The sequence below is a fragment of the Kogia breviceps genome, chromosome 15 (genome assembly GCF_026419965.1).
Source record: "Kogia breviceps isolate mKogBre1 chromosome 15, mKogBre1 haplotype 1, whole genome shotgun sequence".
Taxonomy (NCBI): Eukaryota; Metazoa; Chordata; class Mammalia; order Artiodactyla; family Physeteridae; genus Kogia; species Kogia breviceps.
Genome location: NC_081324.1, coordinates 39,367,171 through 39,388,303, shown reverse-complemented (window position 1 = coordinate 39,388,303; position 21,133 = coordinate 39,367,171). Strand labels below are relative to the sequence as shown.

The window sequence follows — 21,133 nt, the reverse complement described above, 5'->3', positions numbered from 1 at the left end:
TTTTCTATTCTGCATAACAAATTACCACACTTAGCAGTGGTAGGACTGAGGATTCTGTTCTCTTGATGACCATGCGCTAGGAGGCTGCTCTCAGCTCCTAGAAGACACTAGCAATTCCTTACTATTGGTCCTCTCCTAGGATCTCTCGCAACATGGCAGCTTAGTTTTTCAAAGCCAGGAGGAAATCTGTCTGACTTCTATACCCTCTTTTAGAATGCTCACCTGATTAGGTCAGGTCTACCTAGGATAATGTCCCTTTAAGTCAAAGTCAGCTGATTGGGTACTTCAATTACATACACCAAAAACTCTTTGCCTTTGTCATATAATGTAACCTAAGCCATAGAATGACATTCATCATCTTCACAGGTCCTGCCCATTTTCAAGAGTAAAGTATTATACACAGGTAGGTGGCATTGGAGGTCATCTTAAGAAATGTGCCTACCAGTTACATTGTACTTATACCCTTTCAAATGCCCTTTTAATTTGTCATAATAGATAACAACTGGTACATCATTCTTCCACTCTCCTCCCACCTTTGTTTTAGTCTCATATGTATGTATTTACGTATGTTCATGTGTATGTGTCTGTATGAAAATGATGCTCAGCATCAGTCTTTTTGCTGAAGGTTTCCCAAGCTATATTTGATTTGATGAAATCTATCCTCCAGTAGATTCCTCAGGAAGAGTTCATGGGTGTAGAATTCCCTAAGTTCTTTTATTTTAAAGACAGTTTGGCTAGATATTATATCCTTGGTTCACACTTTCTTTTATTGAATTTTCTATACTTGTTCATGCATTTTAATTTTGTTTGGAGTTTAGACTTACCATTTTCTTCTGCTTCAGTTGTTTTTTGGTAAGAGTTTTCCTCATTTGTCTGTTTGACATTTTATTTCCTGATTTCAGCATTAGTTCTCTATGGGTTTTACTTTTCTCTCCTTCATTTTTCATTATTGTGCTGTTTAAAAAGATTTCTAGGTTAGTGATGCTAGTTTCTAGTTTCTGTTGATTGTTCCAACTAGCTTCTTCATGGGTCGGTCTGCTCACAGAGCCTTCTAGTAGTGAGGGAGTGTGGCAGGAACAATTAGAGTCTGGCCCTGTGATTTGTTGCTTTTTCTCTTTTTATTCAGCCATTCTGAACAGATGGTATTCTCTGTCTTTAAGCAATGCTGAGAGTTTGGTTTTGGATAAATATGCAATTGTGGAGTTATTTCATATCTTTTAGGGAGGTTGTTTACCATACACCCACCACTGACTTCAGCTACCTTGTTTTAAAAAAATCCCCTTAATATATTATGTTTTCAAACAAAAAACAAATGTGAAAAAACAATATACAGGCATACTCATTTTACTGCACTTTGCTTTATTGTTTTTCTCAGGTATTGCGTTTTTTACAAATTGAAGGTTTGTGGCAACCCTGCATTGTCAGATGATATTTAGCATTTTTTAGCAATAAAGTTTTTTGTTTTGTTTTGTTTTTTGCAGTAGGCGGGCCTCTCACTGTTGTGGCCTCTCCCATTGTGGAGCACAGGCTCCAGACACGCAGGCTCAGCGGCCATGGCTCACGGGCCTAGCCGCTCCGTGGCATGTAGGATCTTCCCGGACCGGGGCATGAACCCGTGTTCCCTGCATGGACAGGCAGACTCTCAACCACTGCACCACCAGGGAAGCCCTAAAGTTTTTTTTAAATTAAGGTATGTACATTTTCTTTAGACACAATGCTATTGCACACTTAATAGACTACAGTATAGTGTAATCATAACTTATATATGCACTGGGAAACCAAAAATTTGTGTGGCTCATTTTATTAGGATATTCACTTTATTGCAGTGGTCTGGAACCAAACCCCCAATATTTCTGAGGTATGTCTGCAAATGATTTTCGATTTGTGATTATTAACTTGAAATTATTAGGTTTCGATTAAGTTTATAAATAGACTGTTTACAGGAGGCTAGATTTCCTATAAGTTTAATTAACAGGTCCTTATGTAGTTTTTGACTTGTAGCTATTACTAGTTTGCCAGACATCTGAAATGCTTAATAGATAGAATATATTAAATGCAAAAATGAAATTTAAAATCTTTACAGTCACTTAATTATTTAGGTCTTTAAATCGAGCTGACAACTTAAGGGAAATTTAGTTGGCTTGACTTGAGTAGATTAAACATTTATCAAAAGAAAATAACTTATTTAGAGAAAACTTCCTAGACTTATAAAGATACTAATGAAGCATGCCTGTGGAATAGCAAGACCTGCCTAAGTCCAGGAGTACAAGAAGCAACAGGGCAGAAGTTTGGATAAGAATGAGGAGATAGGATATGGGTGGTCTTGATGATTAGATCTCTCCTTGCCCTACTCTATAATTTCATTTCTAAAATCTATCACCTCTCCCAAACACATCATGATGTTTCATGCCTCATTTACTGTCTTAGGCACTGGGGAATACAGGGAAGAGCAATACGAAGCTCCTATTCTCAGGGACTTCTACTACAGAAAAAAGACAGACAAAAAAACCAACCAATATATAATTTCAAGTAGTGACAAAGCCATGAGGATAAAAAAAAAAGTGGGATAAGGGAACAGAGTAATAGGGAAGGGTGTTATTAAGAGTATACTCAGGAAAGGCTTCTCTGAGCTCGTGATATTTAATCAGAGATCTGAATGAAGTCAGAGAGAGACATTGACAGGAAGAGAATTCCAGATGCAAGGTCTAGTAAATCGCAAAAGCCTTTAAGTGGGAATAAGCTTAGTGTGCTCATGGTATAAGGAGGCTACTGCGGCAAAGCCAGAGTGAAAATAACGTCAGAAAGACAGATGAGGGCAAATTATAGCAGACTTGTGGGCCATGGTACAGAATTTGGATTTTATTATGAATGCGATGGGAAAGCACTGAAGCATACTGTTCGGCCTGCTTAGACTGCCTTTCTCCTTAGTTACCTGGCTAACTCCCATTTGTCTTCCAAAATTTAGCATCATCTCCTGTGGGACGTATTTCTTTACTCTCCAGATAAGGTCAATCACCTCCTCCTGTGTGCTACTTCTGAGCGATAATAGATTACTGAACTGTGTTTGTGTTTCATTTCATTTTATTTTATTGTTGCCCCAGCATGTAACATAGCGGTGGGTACTAAGTAAAGGTTAGTGCTTGGTAAAGGTTAGTAAAGGAAAACCACCCATTCATTCAATGGTGCCAGCCTTGATTCCTCTGGACCACTTCAGGTGCCATGCACGGGGAGGCGCATGGTAATTGGTACCCTGGGAGGTTGGCTGCAACATTCCCCCAGCTCTCTCTGCTACCAGAGGCCAAGAAGGCCTCTCAGGACAGCCAATCTCCCAACTGTCAGGTGCCTGCTGTCTCCCCTTTGCACATCTATGCCCGACCTTCTTGGGCCCTGTGGTGGGATTTCGGATGGGGTGACCTTCGAGCTTCACATCTCTGTATGCACACTTCCCGAAAACCCTTCCCCGGCCTAGTCAAGCACCCCACTCCCCACCTGCCTCCTTAACAACGGAAGTTACAGCCACGATGCCCACTGGCCTACAGGGTCCGGCTCTTGCCTTCCCTCCGTGCTTCCACTGCACACCCCTCGTCCCGCAGTGGCCCCCACGTTCCCCCGTCCCACTCACCTAGGATGCGGGTGACCCCCAAGGTCAGCTTCTCCAGGTGCGGCTTGTTGCTGCCCAGCAGCGGGGGCGGTGTCTCCTCCATGGCTAGCGTCCTAGCTCCGCGCGCGGTCTGAGGAGCGGCTGAGACAGGGCGGGGGAGCGGGGCGGCCGGGAGGGAGGGCCGGACTCCGCCGGGGAGGCGCGGCCGTCGAGTTCACGGCATGCCGGGAGTTGTAGTGCTCGGAGCCTGAGAGCGCGGCGGTGCGGGGGAGATGGAGGGCCCGGGCTGCTCTGGGAGTAGCAGTTCCTCGGGGCGCTCGTTCCCGCGGCTCCAGCGGGTGCTCCACGCCACGCCACCTGGACACAGCTACTCCACCGCCCGGACCCTCCCGCCCCGCCGGGGCCGGCTGCGCAAGCGGGGGCGGGCCTCTGCGCAGTGCGGCCAATCGGGACCGGGCCTGGAGGCCGGGGTTGGACAGCCCGGGCGGGACGCCCCGAGTGGCGGTTGTTTCAAGATGGCGGACGTGGCGGGCCCCTCCCGCCCCGGCGCGGCGGCGTTCTGGAGCCGCGACTGTATCCTTTGCCCACCGGGCAGGGGGCGCCGGCGCTCTCCCCGGTGCGGCGAGCGGTCGCGAGGGACGCGGAGTGCAGGGGAGAAGCTTGCTGCGGACCCCGGTAGCGGGGCCGTCCCGTCCGGCTGGGCTATGCTCTTGCTTGGGTATGAGGTGTCAGAGAGCCTGCACTGTCTCCAGGCTGGAGTTCAGGCGTGGGGACTCTGCACAGATGTTTCCCAGCCCTCCTTGGCGGTGAGCTCTGGAAAGATGGCCTAGAGGCTTGGCCTCTCCTGGGGCTGGAAGGGTCCCTCTGCCCGAGATGACCTCCGGCCGGCCTACGGAGTGAGCTTGTGGAGGAGGGCATGGTGTTGGGTGGTCCAAGAGCTTTTTGTCTTGGTTTAGGAGTGTCCTCAGTTTGCGTTGTTAAGAGTAAGTCAGAACTTTGTCGGACTTGGTAGGCCTGTCAGTGGTGATTTATTTTCATACTGAGATCTTCGGAGAAGTGTGGACTTGGTTTCACGCGGACATGATCTGGTGATGATGATTATGGAATAAGACGCGATGCAGATTTTAGGGCCTGGACGTAGTGTTGATTTGCATGTAGATTGCGGGTCCCACTAGCAGGACTGAAGTTCTTGGGTTGTTTTATGGTAGAGAAGCTGTGGCGCTTTTATCCTTGCGGTAGTATCCCCAGATTAGTATCTATGATGAGATGTGTGACAAAACTGGTTCTTTCCCTGTGTTAGGTAGACTGTTCTAGGCTGATCTTTGGTTCTGATAATTTGCTTCGTGTTAGAGGAGTGTTACCTGAAAGGAAGGCATTCAGTGTATTGGGTGCCCGGCAGAGGCAAGTATTTTTGTCTGTTTACTAGGATTGGTGATGGCATTGTTGGAGGCATTGCTCTTAACTTTGGCAGAATCATTCTTTGCACATTCTACTTAGCCCTCAGTAAAACTTAGAAAGTTGTATTATCAGTTACCCTTGTTGAATTACTAGGATTAAAGTGTCATACCGTGGAGAGTGGGATATTTTTGCATTTCTTGCTGCTCCGTGTTTAGTGTTATGCACTTTCTAAACAAAATTACCACTTCTGTGTGATAGGTTGGTGAGAATCAAGTGAAATCGTGTCCATACACGGTGGATAAAAGCACACTGATGCACTGTGCAAATCAATTATTTTTTTACCTATCAGAGAATATGTACACTGGGAACAAGTGGGCTGAATTAGGAAGTCAGGAAATTGGGATGAGTCATACTTTCTCGTGAAACATTACCTCTGCATTGTTAGAATTTTGTGATAGAGATATTTGAAGATTATTAGCTTATAATGTGCTTCTTTAGTGTAATCATTTTCATAACCATCCATGTGGCTTTGGTTATTATTCCTTAACTTTCTGTATAACCAATGCTATTGTGCTGATACAGAATATATAAGAATATTGTTTTGATATAGAATGTGTGTGGGGCGTGGGGAGGGGAGACAGTCTGTTGCAGTGGGTCTGATTAAGTTAATAGGTATGTAAACTGAATCTATGCTCTCGGTCTTAGCAACCCTGTACTCAGTTATTCGTGCAGTCATATTACTCCCTATTTCATATAGAAGTCACATAGCCTTCCTTTTCTCTTACACTCTCCCTTACTCTAAAAATTTATGTAAAATACTAATCTTCCCATTCAAAGTGAGGAGTTGAAATTATATGGGGAAAATGGTGGTGATTACATTCTGTAGAAATTCAGATGCTTGAAAGGAATTGCAAGGTTACCAGTATCACCCTTCCTATTCCACATAATGACCAATTAATATCCAGTCTCAGATATTTTCATTTTAATCTCTATAGGACATAAAAGCAATGTCAAATATAAATTTGTTACTGAATCTTTGCTAAAAAGCATAACAATAATTATGAATCATTTGAGTTAGTCATGTGTCTTTTGATCTTGATCTCTTTTCTTGTCACCGTGATGACTTCCCAGACCACCCCAAAGCATTTATAGTTAGAACTTTCAATAGAGAAAGACCAAAAAGTATGCATCTATAATCTGGTAGTCTTTTCACACTATTGAAAGATTTTCAGTGTTTCACCTAAACAATTAGAGAAATATGATTGAGCGATTTCCTAGTCCTGGATGTTTCCATCATGTGAGGACAGATCATCTGTGACTGAATATCACCTTTTTCATACTGTTGTTCTTATGAGTTATGTATCTCCTGCACAGTATGATTCAGCAGTGCTGTTTTGCACAAGGTATGTCTTCATACCCAATGTGTAAACAATGAGTATGCCATGTTGTCATTTATGGCTTAAATCTGCAAGTAGAATATGCCCCTTTGGCCATAAACTGCTTTCCTCCTTCATTATAGCTCCTGGTAATATTAAAAGAAGTTAGTGTTTCTGCAGTATCTAAATTTGCTGAAGTGCACTCAAGTGTATTATCATTAACAGTATTATGAACTTGATATTAACAAATATTAACTGTAAAGGACCTGGTCGGAACATTGCAGTAGCTATAATCTCTGCCATTGAGTTTTTAATTAAAAATAGACTTTACGTTGATGTTAAAATAATAATACTAGTCAGGAAAATCATTGTGGTTAGTAATAATAATAATACACACGTTGTTGGTAAGTGATTCAAACTAATAAGGTTAGGGGAGAGTGGGAAGTACTAAGTTTATTTTCTTCAGATCCTGGTGATGTAGGGTAACTATACTTACTTCTCTCTACCACTTCTGCCTTGGGTTTCTCATTACTACTTTACTTCTGGAAACTTGAGCATTAAAGACTCTTTATAATTTGCTGTACTTGTCTTATTGAGGCACTTCCAAATGAGCCAAGTAGAACTAAGGTGGCACATAGAACCCAATAAGAGGTCCAGTATACATTTGGTATATATTGTGTCTCTTTGACTTTGCCATAAGATATGTATTTGTTGGGAATCTTTGTATTTGAAGAAGGTAAATATTTGGGTTCTTAAGATAATGAGCTGAAGATAGATTACAAATGATTAGAAAGGATAGGTTGGATGGAGGCAATTTCAAATATTTCTGTCTTATTTATAAAAACTTGTAAAGGTCTGTTTATTTAGTGTTTTTATACTTGAAAAGAAATTTGGCATGGATGTAGCTAGTGGGTTTTGTGTGCATATTTTGAATAGGACAGAAAGAGAAGGATAACACTGAGTTGTTGGACAGTGCCTCATAGGATTAAATAAATATCAGTTTCATTCATTCATAGATGGTTTACCGTGAGCCAGGCATGCTTTGACCTTAGGAGATACAACATTGAACAAAACGGTGCAAATCTTCACCTGCTTGGTGCTTACATTTTAGTGAAATGAGATGAGTTCATGAATAAGTAAAATAATATTATATGTCCAGTGATTACAGTTGCCATGGAGAAAAATAAAGCAGGAAAAATGTAGCTATCATGGGGGGTCTTTTGTGTCTGTTTTTATGCCAGTACTGTACTGTTTTGATAACTATAGCTTTGCAATATTTTGAAACCAGGAAGTGTGATACCTCCAGCTTTATTCTTCTTTTTCAAAATTGCTTTGTCTAATTGGGGTCTTTTGTGGTTCCATATTTTAGCATTGTTTGTTCTATTTCTGTGAAAAATGGCATTGGAATTTTGATAGAGATTGCATTGAATCTGTAGATTGCTTTATGGACATTTTAACAATATTCTTTCAATTCATGAGCATGGAATATCTATTTATTTGTGTTTTCTTCATTTTCTTTTATCAATGTCTTATAGTTTTCAGTGGATAGGTCTTTCACCTCCTTGGTTAAAATTATTCCTAGATATTTTACTCTTTTTTGATGCATTTGTAAATTGGATTATTTTCCTAATTTGTCTTTCTGATAGTTGGTTATTCTTGTATAGAAATGTAACAGATTTTTATATATTGATTTTGTATCCTACAACTTTTGTTTATAAACAAACTGAATTTATTTATTCGTTCTAACAGTTTTTTGGTAGAGTCTTTAGGGTTTTCTATATGTAGTATGTCATCTGCAAATAGAAGCTTGTGGAAGGCTTCTACAGTTTGTTTTTGTTAAAGAAATAGGAAGCAAAGTTATTAGCTTAGAGTAAGGATGGGGAAGGTGGCATCTGGTTTGAGAAGAGAGGAGAAAGTGTAAAATACTTGATGAGCTTCCAAATCAAGGTGCAGCTGAGTGGGGTCCTTAGTGGCTGGTCTCTTCCAGCTGTTGAGCAGGCTCCTTTGTGAATGATCCAGAGAAGTGTAGTGTGTTTTCCAGGACTCTGTTATGTCAGTCTTTCCATAGGTCATCCTTGGAGATGAAGAATATTCTGCAAATTCATCACTACTTTATACTCTAATTGAAGACACTGCCATATGGAACATGTCCTGGGTCATCTTGAATTTTTTCCCCTGGGTACTTTTTCCCATGTGTATATTTCCAACAGCAAATGATTAAACATTTATTGAGCACCTGCAATGTGTGCAATCCCAAGGGATATAAAAAATGAATCTGCTGTTAAAGAGCGTGCACAATTTCATTTTGTAAGGATTTTTTTTTGGATTGCATGTGAGTGAATTTAGAAATTCTCTCTCTGCTCCAGTGTTAGTTGCAGTCAATTTCCTTGGACTTGTGGGGTCTAAGGTTTTGCTTGTTTACTTGTCTTATGTGCCTCCTAAAATTTTCTAAGCTCCATCCCTGATGTATATGGGAATTTAAAGTTTTTAGAAGCCCTATCAGCCAAAAGCTTGAAGCTGTGATAGTGCTACAGAGAGCTGTTAGAAACCACCTGGCAGCTCAGGCAGTAAGCACCATCTTTGTGTTCCATAGGGATTGTAGGCATTTCCAATCAGCATTCCTTGAAAAGATTCCATTACTAGAATTGTTTCTGAACTGAAATATATTGACTTTTTAACATGTTATTAATCCACTGTTTTATTCCAGCCTTCTCCCAGGAGGAAATAGTTAATAATTGGTTTGTCTACAAATTTTGGAAAAGAAAGTGTTTTATAAAGTAACAGAAAACTTTAGTATTTTCTAGATCATTTGGAAAAAATTGTTTGGACACTTACTTCCTGGAAGCGTAATAGAAGGTTATCAAATGGTGGACATACCTGGATTTAGATATAGTTCTGAATAAAATTTTATTTCTGGAAAGTAAACTTTCTTATTATATTGGTTCCCTTTCTGTAGCAGTGTTCTAGCCTTTCTGAATTTCTCCTTTTGAAATTCAAAATAGTTCTTTTTGTCTTAAATTTCTTCAACTTGTTAAATAGTAGGGCTTCTTGAGACATTTCATGAATATACTGCAGAAGAATAAAAAATGTTTTTTGTATTTGCATGTTTGACTTGCCTTCAAACAGTGTTCTTCAAAGCTGAAGCTCACTTTGAAATTACAAATTCTTTTTTTAATATATCTTTATTAGAGTATAATTGCTTTACAATGTTGTGTTAGTTTCTATCGTACAACAAAGTAAATCAGCTATAAGTGTACATATATCCCCATATTCCCTCCCTCTTGAGCCTCCTTCCCATCCTCCCTATCCCACCCCTCTAGGTCGTCACAAAGCATCAGAGCTGATCTCCACGTGCTATGCAGCAGCTTCCCACTAGCTATCCATTTTTCATTTGGTAGTGTATATATGTCAATGCTAAAGCTTACTTTAAAATTAAAAGCTAAAGCTCACTTTGAAATTACGAATTCATGCCTAAAATAACTTGTCATTCACCGATGATGAGCAAAATGGAGTATTTAACTCCTTGTTTAAGAAAGGAAAGAAAATGAAAGGAAACTGATTTGTAGTGTATCTCACTTGGGAATCAGCATAGATAAAACTTTTATGGAACAAGGCCTTCCAGAATTTTTACAAAGCAGATAGTTGTGAATATATAAAGGTGAACTTTAAAAGATTATTAATTTTGCTACATTTATTTTAATTATGGTGCTTTCTAGTTTTGTTTTTAAAAACTAGTTATAAACTCCCAGGTCAAAAGAAATTACAAATTATAACAGAAGTACAGAACAACAGTGTTTGGATGTTGGATAATCTTTTCTAGTATTTTCCTTTATGTCTTCCTACATAGTTTCTGATGAAGAACAGTCAGTAGTGTATGTTCCAGGTATGATTTTCTGCATTAATTTGGTAAACTTCCTTTGCTTCTTAAGAGTTAGGAGAAAATAAAAACATTAGGATAACTTTGTAGGTATAAGTAGATGCAGAACAGTTCATCAGAACCTTTTTTTTTTTTTAAAGTTTGGTATGACCCCACCAAGGTTTGAAATACTGCCTATTTTAGGGGCTGGCTGGGCAAGTCAGCTTTTGATGAATTTACAGAATACTTCACTCATGTGTTGAAGAGCAAGAGATTCTTTTCTTGTCAGATTACAAATAATAGTTTAAATTTTATATTTCAAAAAAATGTGAAAACTTCTTTATATAGTGTTTATGTAATAGACTTTAAAGCTTACTTACTGGTTGTTAAGAGATGAATAGTAAAACTGAACCACTGGAGGCATCCTAATTATGTGAAAAATCAGATTTTTAATTTCCAATAAGTTAAGGTATGTATGGTATGTTGTAGTTTATTGGTTTTAATGTGACTTACAGACGTTCACATCCCCATTTAAAAATACTTCAGTTGAATCTTTGCATGCAAACCATCATCTTTTCATGATTCATTGTTTATTAACAGAGCCTTAAAATGAAGTTTATAAAGTAAGAGATTTCCCCATCACGTGCCATAAGTACAGGACATCAAGGAAGAGGTTGGGGGGGGAGGGTTTAAGAGAATGAAAAGATATAATTTTGAAATCTTGTTTGATGGAAATCCTTAGGAATTTCTACAGAAGGAAATATCAGATCAAGACACAAGATGGTGAATCCAAAAGCTGATGTTAAACTTAAGACTTCCAGGGTGACTGCTACTTCAGTCTCCATGGAGTCTTTAAAAGGTGCAGGAGATTCAGTAGATGAACAGGTCAGTAATTTCTTTTTTTCTTTTTCTGATTTTTTTTCCCTTATTTTCCTTATAAATGCTGACCAGTAAGTCATTTTTTTGTGCTGACCAATAACTGATAGATAAGGGTAGAAGAGCCCTTGAAAGAACATTAGATGATCTACAAGCATTTTTAAAGATACAGAGGATTCTAGGATGCTTTGCTTAGTATGAATATAAAGTATATGTATTACTCATTTTGTTCCAAAATGTCCAGGCTTGCTTTAAGCCTTAGTTAAGAAACATTTATTGTCTTAGTATGTCTCCAAAGACTTACATCCTTATCTGTGTGGAGATAGTAAATCAAATTGACAATATTTTTCTTTTATTAGGTGTCCTTTGTGATTTTTGTTCATGTGAATTTGTTAGTTGATGATGGATAAACAAACCTTTGTATATAAGAAAATGCTTTATTAAAACAAAATTAGCCTGTGTTATTATTATTATTTCCTTCATTTGGCAAATAATATCATAAAGACTTTATTTTTATAGCTCAGTCATTGATTTCTCCCTTGTCTTTCTTTGCCTCTGTAATAGTGTCTGTACATTCCTTTGGTATATGCTCTATCTGATTCATTTATTTCACTTTACTTTTTTTTATATTTTGTCTCCCCAACCGGAGTTTAACTCAGGGTTTGGCAATCTATGACTTGTAGGCCAAATCTGCTTCTTCCTGTTTTGTAAGTAAAGTGTTACTGGAACACAGCCACTCTCAGTCTTCTAGTGTTATGTTATTGCCACTTTTGTATTACAACGGCAGAAGCGCTGTAAAGACGAATGTTTACAAAGCCAAAATCATTTGCTATAGAACTCTATATAAAAAATGTTTTTCAGTACCTGGTTTATGTTTAGATATTGAAATTTTCAATGTCTAGTTTGTTACTAATTACAGTTGACCCTTGAACAACACAGGTGTTAGGGGTGTTTGAACCCCGGGCAGTTGAATATTTGCATATACCTTTTGGCTCCCCAAAACTTTACTAATAGCCTACTGTTGAATGAAAGCCTTACTGATAACATAAATAGTCAATTAACACGTATTTTGAATGTTATATGTATATTTACATATACTTACTTTATGCATTCATGACACACCTTTTTTCTTAATTTTTAAAAAAATATTTCTTAGGCTGTGTGGTTCGTCTGCAAGCTTATTCCAATTGTTGTAAATCTCCAAAAAGTTTTCCAATATATTTATTGAAAAAAATCTGCTTGTAAGTAGACTTGTGTAGTTCAAACCCATGTTGTTTAAGGGTCAACTGTTTTACATTTAGTTATCTACAGGATTTAACTGTGATTAGCTCAAAAGGCCTGCCTATGTTACTTATATCCCCAGTGTATATACTTCACACTAGGATGTGAATAGTTGAATTTGCAAGTTCTTATCAAAAATTGAAAGTATTTTTTCATATAATGGTTTGTGTGTTTTATAGTGAATAGAAACTATTCCCCATTCATATCAGCTCTTGGCAACCACTAATCTGCTTTTAGTCTCTCTGTATTTGTCTGTTCTGGACATTTCATATAACTGGAATAATGTAATATGTGGCCTTTTGTGACTGGCTTTTTTCATTTAGTATAGTGATTTCAAGTTTCATCTATGTTGTATCATGTATCTTTACTTCATTCCTTTTTATGGCTCAATACATTTTTTTTTTAACCACCAGTTGAAGGACATTTGGGTTGTTACACTTTTTGGCTATTATCAATAATATTGCTGTCAACATTCATGTACAAGTTTTTGTGTGGATGTATGTTTTCAACTTTCTTGTGTATACACCTAGAAGTAGAAATTCTGGGTCATATAGTAATTCTATGTTTAACCTTTTGATGAACTACCAAAGTAGCTATACCATTTTACATTCCACCAACAATGTATGAGGATTCCAGATTCTCCACATTCTCACCAACACTTTATATCCATCTTTTTTTATTTATAATTGTCATAGTGAGTGTGAAGTGGTATCTCATTGTGGTTTTGATTTGTATTTTCCTAATGGCCCATAATGATCATCTCTTTATGTGCTTCTTGGCCATTTTTTTTTTTTTTTTTTTTTTTTTTTGCGGTACGTGGGCCTCTCACTGCTGTGGCCTCTCCCGTTGCGGAGCACAGGCTCCGGACGCGCAGGCTCAGCGGCCATGGATCACGGGCCTAGCCGCTCTGTGGCATGTGAGATCTTCCCGGATCAGGGCACGAACCCGTGTCCCCTACATCGGCAGGTGGACTCTCAACCACTGCGCCACCAGGGAAGCCCTGTATGTGTTCTTTAGAGAAATGTCTATCCAGATCTTTTTCAATTAGGTTGTTTGTCTTCTTATCGATGAGTTGTAAGAGTTCTTTATAGATTCCATCTCCAAGTTCCTTGTCAGATATATGATTTGCAGATATTTTCTCTCATTTTGTGAATTGTCTTTTCACTTTCTTTTTTTTTTTAAATAAAATTTATTTATTTATTTTTATTTTTGGCTGCATTGGGTCTTCACTGCTGTGCGCAGGCTTTCTCTAGTTGTGGCGAATGGGGGCTTACTCGTCGTTATGTTGTGTGGGCTACTCTTGTTGTGGACGGAGCATGGGCTCTAGGCAAGCGGGCTTCAGTAGTTGTGGCTTTCTGGCTCTAGAGTGCAGGCTCAGTAGTTGTGGCACATGGGCTTAGTTGCTCTGCGGCATGTGGGATCTTCCCAGACCAGGGCTCGAATCCGTGTCCCCTGCGTTGGCAGGCAGATTCTTAACCACTGTGCCACGAGTGAAATCCTCTTTTCACTTTCTTATTGGTGTCCTTTGAAGCTTGAAAGTTTTAAATTTTGATGAAGTCCAACTTATCAGTGTTTTCCTTTTATTTATTTAATTATTTATTTGCTGTCATATCTAAGAAATCATTGACTAAACCAAGGTCTCAAAGATTTATACCAATATCTAGGAGTTTTATAACTTTAGATATTACATTTAGGCTTTGATCCATTTTGATGTAATTTCTGTACATACTATGGGTAGTGACCCAACTTCATTCTTTTGCATGTGGATTTCCAGTTGTCTCAGCATCATTTGTTGCAAAGACCATTCTTTCTCCTTTGATTGTCTTGCCACCCTTGTTGAAAATCTGTTAATCATAAATGTGTTTGTTTCTGTAATCTCAATTCTATTCCATTGATCTATATTTCTATTTTAATCCCAATACCACATTGCTTTAGTATACTGTAGCTTTGTAGTAAGTCCTGGAATCAGGAAGTGTAAATACTCCAAGTTTGTTCTTCCTTTTCAAGGTTGTTTTGGCTACTCTGGGTCCTTTGCATTTCCATAAGAATTATAGAATCAACTTGTCAATTTCTGCACAAAAGTCAACTTGGATTTCAGTAGCAATTGTTTTGAATCTTTTTTAAAAAAAATTTTAAAAAATTTTAATTCAAGTATAGTTGATTTACAATGTTATATTAGTTTCAGGTGTATAGTACAGTGATTCAGTTTTTTATGTATATATTGTATATATACTATATATTATATATATATATATTTTTTTCTTTTTCAGATTCTTTTGCCTTATAGGTTATTACAAAATATTGAGTCTAGTTCCCTGTGCTATATAGTAGGTCCTTGATGGTTATCTATTATATATATATAGTACTGTGTATATGTTAATCTCATAAATTAGGAGATTGGGACTCTTTTTTTTCTTAATTTTTAAATTTTTTTAGTTCAATTTTTAAAGGTTACTTTCCATTTACAGTTATTACAAAATATTGGCTATATTCCCCATGTTGTACAATACATCCTTGAGCCTATCTTACACCCCACAGTTTGTATTTCCTACTCCCCCACCCCTATGTTGTGTTGAGTCTTCAGAGCAATTTGGAGAGTACTCTCAACTTTATACTATTAAGTCTTCCAGTCCTTGAATATTGTGTGTAAAATGTTCTTCTATTTATTTAGGTCTTCTTTAATTTCTTTCAGTGATGTTTTATAGTTTTCAGTGTATATGCCTTATACTCCTTTTGTTAAATTTATTTTCAAGTATTAAGTGTTTTATACTTTTTGATACTACTATTAATGGAATTGTTTTCTTAATTGCATTTTTGCATTTTTCACTGCTAGTGTCCAGAAACACAGTTGAGTTTTTATCCTGCAACCTTTGTAAATTCATTTATTAGTTCTAATCTAATAGTTTTTTGGTAAATTTCTTACAATTTTCTATATATAAGATCATGTCATCTCTGAATAGAGATAGTTTTACATACCCCTTTTCAGTTTGGATTCCTTTTATTTCAACTGTCCTGAGATTTAAAAATGCAACAAACTTTATAGCAAGTTCATTTTTCCATACTGATAGTCTGTTGGTCCAGTATCATTTATTAAGAGGACCATTCTTTTCCCCGTTGAATTGCCATGATGCTATTGTAATTCAAGGAGAGACTTAAAATTTCACTACAAGTCTGGCAACTGTGAGAGGAGAAAGAAAGAAAGATTGACTAGGAAGAGCCTCAGACTTCCTTGCAGTCTGAGGTAGTGTCTGTCTGTAGAGATGTATCCTTCCCTTATTATAGCATAGCATCTTTTTTGGTAATCTCTATCCTGAATTTTGTGTTTGTCATTCTTTTGCTTTTCTATATCAGGGGTTGACAAACTTTTTCTGTAAAGGGCCAGATGGAAAATATTTAGCCTCTGTGAGACACATGGTTTCTGTCTTAATTATCTAAGTCTGCCATTATAGTGTGGAAAAAGCCATATGTACGTCAGTGTATAAAAGAATGTGCATGGCTGTGTTTTGTTTTGTTTTTAATTAATTAATGTATTTATTTTTGGCTCTGTTGGGTCTTCATTGCTTCATGCGGGCTTTCTCTAGTTGCGGCAAGTGGGGTTACTCTTTGTTGTGGTGTGCAGGCTTCTCATTGCGATGGCTTCTCTTGTTGTGGAGCATGGGCTCTAGACACGCAGGCTTCAGTAGTTGTGGCACGTGGGCTCAGTAGTTGTGGCTCGCGGGCTCTAGAGCGCAGGCTCAGTAGTTGTGGTGCATGGGCTTAGTTGCTCCACGGCATGTGGGATCTTCCCAGACCCGGCTTGAACCCATGTCCCCTGCATTGGCAGGCAGATTCTTAACCACTGCGCTACCAGGGAAGTCCCCCATGGCTGCGTTTTAATAAACCTTTCCTACAAAAACAAGCTTTGGGCCAGATTTGGCTTGCAATCGTAGTTTACCAACCCCTGTCCTATATGGTCTAAACATGTATTTATTTTTTAAACAATGTTTAGTTTTATATATATTTCAGACTTTATATAAATGATCTTGTATTGTGTGATTTGCTTTTTTGTTCAACATTATGTTCCTGAGATTTATTTATGTTGCATATAGTTATATTTCATTTCCTTTCACTGATATTTCAGTCAGGGTTTAGTCAGTTATTTTAACTGAGAGTATTTAATATAAAGACTTGTTAAATTGGGGCTGGAGAACTGAAAAGCAAAAAGGGCACACTAGGTTATCGTGTAGGTAGTAACTGCAAGAAACAACCACCATCTTTAGGACTGGGAAAACAGAACAAGTTGGAATTATTAAAACCTAGAAGCTTGGATGGGGAGCCACTTAGAGCTGGAACTTTGACCACCAATGATGGGAAACCAGCCTGACTGGTATTGCTGTCCCCAAGCAGACATGATAAAGGCTGGTTCTACGAGGGCTAGAAGAATTACCAACTGGAATCAGCTGTTCTTGCCAGGGTAAAGAGCTCTGACAGGGGTGGCACTGATAGAAACAGGAAGCAAAGAGAAAGGAATGCGTCCTTTCTTCCTCTGAGAGCCTCTAGTTCTTCCTGTTGGCAGAGTTTAACAGAACGCTGTGGCAAAGAAGAAATGAAGTTTCCAGAGTCTCAGCCTCAGCATCACAAAACAGAGCATGGGGGATGGGTTTGAAGATGAATGTCAACAGCATAACAACCAGTAGCTACAGAATTCCATTGTATAAATATACCACAGTTTAACTCTGGTTGACAAACATTTGTATTTTCAGGTTTCTGCCTAAACACAGTGCTGCTGAAGTTCTTACCTGTGTGCAAGGGTTTCTCTTATTTGTTTACTGAAATTTCTTTTAAAGGGTTTTCAGCAATTTTTTACATTGCCAAATCCAGTGACTTCTTTTTATATTCTGTTTAACTTTTTTTATCATTAGCACCATTAACCCCACATTCTTCTTGACACTTTTTTCTCCCACAATGTAATATGCTTCTGATTCTCCTCTTGTCTTTTCAAAAACCAATTTTAATTTATTTTCTTGGGTTAGGAGATGATTTTTAAAAACTAATATTTTTTTCTTAACTTTAAGGAAAATTTTACAACACAGAAAAGTATAAAGAAAATAATAAAAATCTAAACATTATCAATAATAACATATGGCTGAGTTTTAAATCTTTAAAACTCTGACTTGAGAACCAGACCCACATTTCTAACTTCCTGACTAAACATTTGCACATGAATATCCTCCTGGCATCTTAAATTGACCATATCTAAAATCTAAAGCCAAATCCATTTAATTTAATGTTTTTTTTTTTTTTTTAACCATATCCTCTTTCCCATTTCCTTTTTCTCCCCTGGCTTTTCCATATTTGGGTAGCAGTAATTCCAGGATTCATTTTAGGGGTCTTGGATTATTCTTGGCCACCTGAAGTAATTGGACTAACCTACTTTGTGGTTACACAAATGCCAAGGATTCGTTTTTTTTTTTTTAACATGTTCCTTTTACATGTTACCTCCAGTTCCCTTGTGAATCCCTAGGTTTCATGGCTTTAAAGCCCCCCTTTGATGTTCAAGAACTAGGAGGACTTTTTATAGCACAAAAGATAGGATAGTACAGTGGGTAAGAACATAGACTCTGGAATCAGTGCTTGAGTCTTGATTTTGCTACCTAACTGCTGTATTCCTAGGCAAGATATGTAACCTCTTTGTAGAATAGGAATAATACCTACCTAATAACGTTGTGAAAATTAAATGGATAAGTATAAAATACTTAGAATATTCCTAATAATACTAGGTATAATGTTATCTATTATTACTATTACTCTTTGGTCTAATACCCTTTGGAATGAACCTTTGGATATATTGAGAGCTTAGAACTGGTGCTTCTGCTGCCAGCCTTAGTACACCTTTAAGAAGCCATGGGACTATGGTGTAGGAAAGATTCTCAGTATCTTCCATTAGGTGTTTGTTTCTGTGACATTCACCAAGGGAAAGTTGTTTCCTTAATACTCCCTAACACTTAAGCAGGCACATTTCTGCCTAAGAGTTCTTTCTGTGTGCTTTTCTGTGTAAATTTCAGATGTCCCCTGGTGGACAGATAGTTCCTTAGCCTGTGTTGAGTTCACAGTAGGTTTAAATGAAATGGTAAATAGTGTTCTACCAGATAAAAGAGATCCAAGAAATTTCATCTCCTGTGCTTATTTTAAGAAATTTCTCAAAAAGTCTTAAAAATTGTTTTTTGTGAAAGTTGATCAGAAGGATTTTTTTTTTTTTAAGAATTTCTGCAGGGGAGGAATAAAGAGTGCATCATTGAAGGATTTATGTCTTGAAGACAAAAGACGCATTGCAAACTTAATTAAAGAACTGGCCAGGTGAGACAAAACCTTATATGAAATGCATTACTATATGAGAGAGTGGTTTTTTTGAAAATAGAAAATTACAAATATGTTCTGATGTCATTGTGTCATTGTGTCATTGATCTTATGGGAGCAGTGACTTTTAGAAAAAAAAGGTATCCTGTGGTGCCAAAAAGAAAAGTAGAAAAAAACATAAAATGGAAAAGAAACACTCTCCAGTTATGTTTTCTGGTTTATTTAATTTCCCAAATTGTTTCATGGAAATATCTGCAGCAGTCATTTATCAAGAAGGAACATTTTGAAACTAAGATCTGCTATTGATGTAGGTTGATATTGTAATCAGAGGCATAGCACTTTGGTTTTGTTTAGTATCTGAAACAGAAAAGAACATTCATTTTATTGTCATCTTTCACAAGAATACAAGTTGTCATTTTGCTAACTTCTGATACTTTCAAATAAGGGATTTAAAATTTTGAGAATGAGAGTTCTTAGCTGTCTGGATATACTATTCCAGTTTATTAATGATGTGTATGAAGCATATTTACTTTGTATAATTTTTTGTTAATATACATATCAAGTTTTGGGGTCTTAAATAATAAATGAAGATGCCTATAGAGGAATGTATTAATATAAATTATAAAAGTTAAGTTTAGAGGAAGGCCATACCTAAAAATTGATAAAATTGTATTTATTTTTATCATTGAATTTCATGTTTGGAAATAGTAGGTCTTTTTCTTCTTTCTCTATTTTTAATTAAAGATAACTACATGAAGTGTTTCATTTTGAGACCTTAAAAGATGTTTGCAGAGGCTTTTCTAGAAAGACCGAAGTTAAAAATTACCTTATTAAATCATAGAATCACAGGTATAAAAGATGACAAAAAGCAGTGATGTTTTGGGGGTTTAGGTTACAAGGTATGAGATTTCAAAGTACATGCCTTAGTCTGAATGTGATATGCCACCTGAGATAAGCAGTAACCTCTTTCACTAGAATTCTTTGACTCTTCTGTTCCCTGATGTAGAGTTTTCATGATCTCAAGTAGTGTTTTTTGTATTGGGAAAATATTTAATTGTTAAACATTTAATTTATGATCCTCTCACAAGGCTTTTTACCATGAAGATGGATGTGGATGTCCTTAAAGCAATTACAATTAGTTTGACTTCATATATACTGGTCCTGAATTGCCATTATTGTCCTGACTGATACATTTTCAGCTACCAGGCTTAGAGAATACATGACATCTTATTGTTTTGGTTTCAGTAAACTTCTGCTTTCTAGCAAAGTGCTCAATCCTTGGTAGAAGGTCATTGTATTAGTACAAGGTTAATATTAGTACAAATTTGACTGCTAAAAACCCCTGTTACTACTATATGAACTATTAACATACAGGTATATGGGAATAATGTATTCTTGGTTCCTTGAATTTGCTAAGTTTCCTCTGCTGGATATTTCAGTCTATGTTTTTCTACTCATACTTGCCAAACAGTTTTTTATTTTCTTCAAGACAGTTTTGTGCAAGTGGGAAAGTAGAGATAGAATTCCATGAACCTCAAACACTGGCAGCAGAACATTTCTAGCCTTCATGTTTTTTTACCTCTGAATTTTCAACCTGATTTCAAATAACTGGTTCCCTGTTGGCATTAAATACAGTCATTTCTCTTTCACCTTGAGAGATAAAGTATATACTCCTTTGACCAGATATTTCCCTTTAGCTACTACCTTCTTTGTACTACAACATAACCTCATTCCTAGAAAAGAGTCTATAATATCTATAATACTGTTTTCTACACTGTTGCATTTCATTCCCTCCTCAAACTTATTCATTTATTTAAAAATATAATATATGGAAGTGCAATTTATATATGATAATATGTATCCATTTTAATTATATATTTCACTGAGTTTTGACAAATGTAAGATTATTCCAGAAAGTTACATTGAGAACTTTTACAGTCAGTCCCCTCCTCTATCCTCCATCCCAGGCAGCCATTAATGTGATTTATGTTATTACTGCTTAGTTTTATTTATTTATTTATTTAACATCTTTATTTGAGTATAACTTTTACAATAGTGTGTTAGTTTCTCCTTTACAACAAAGTGAATCAGTTATACATATACATATGTTCCCATATCTCTTTCCTCTTGCGTCACCCTCCCTCCCACTCTCCCTATCCCACCCCTCTAGGTGGTCACAAAGCACAGAGGTGAACTCCCTGTGCTATGCGGCAGCTTCCCACTAGCTATCTAATTTACATTTGGTAGTGTGTATATGTCCCTGCCACTCTCTCACATCGTCACATCTTACCCTTCCCCCTCCCCATATCCTCAAGTCCATGCTCTAGGACGTCTGTGTCTTATTCCCATCCTACCACTAATCTCTTCATGACATTTTTTTTTCTTAGATTCCATATATATGTGTTAGCA

The 21,133-nt window shown here is 37.3% G+C and overlaps 2 protein-coding genes across 4 annotated transcripts in view; one reads left to right on the top strand and one right to left on the bottom strand.

The window, feature by feature from the left end:
• The window catches only part of TPGS2 (tubulin polyglutamylase complex subunit 2), a 56,916-nt gene extending 52,776 nt beyond the window's left edge, over positions 1-4,140 (bottom strand). For 2 of the 3 annotated variants that reach the window (XM_067016014.1, XM_067016015.1), the window contains exon 1: positions 3,623-4,112. In XM_067016014.1, the coding sequence (XP_066872115.1) occupies positions 3,623-3,704 (82 nt within the window). In that variant the 5' untranslated portion in view covers positions 3,705-4,112. Of the gene's footprint in view, positions 1-3,622 lie in introns of all 3 variants that reach the window. The other variant, XM_059041393.2, reaches the window with a different exon arrangement.
• Positions 3,857-21,133, top strand: part of KIAA1328 (KIAA1328 ortholog) — a 358,322-nt gene continuing 341,045 nt past the window's right edge. The window contains exons 1-4 of the mRNA XM_059041354.2: positions 3,857-4,174; positions 10,223-10,258; positions 10,974-11,116; positions 18,630-18,724. Of these exons, the coding sequence (XP_058897337.1) occupies positions 3,874-4,174; positions 10,223-10,258; positions 10,974-11,116; positions 18,630-18,724 (575 nt within the window). The 5' untranslated portion in view covers positions 3,857-3,873. The remainder of the gene's footprint in view (positions 4,175-10,222; positions 10,259-10,973; positions 11,117-18,629; positions 18,725-21,133) is intronic.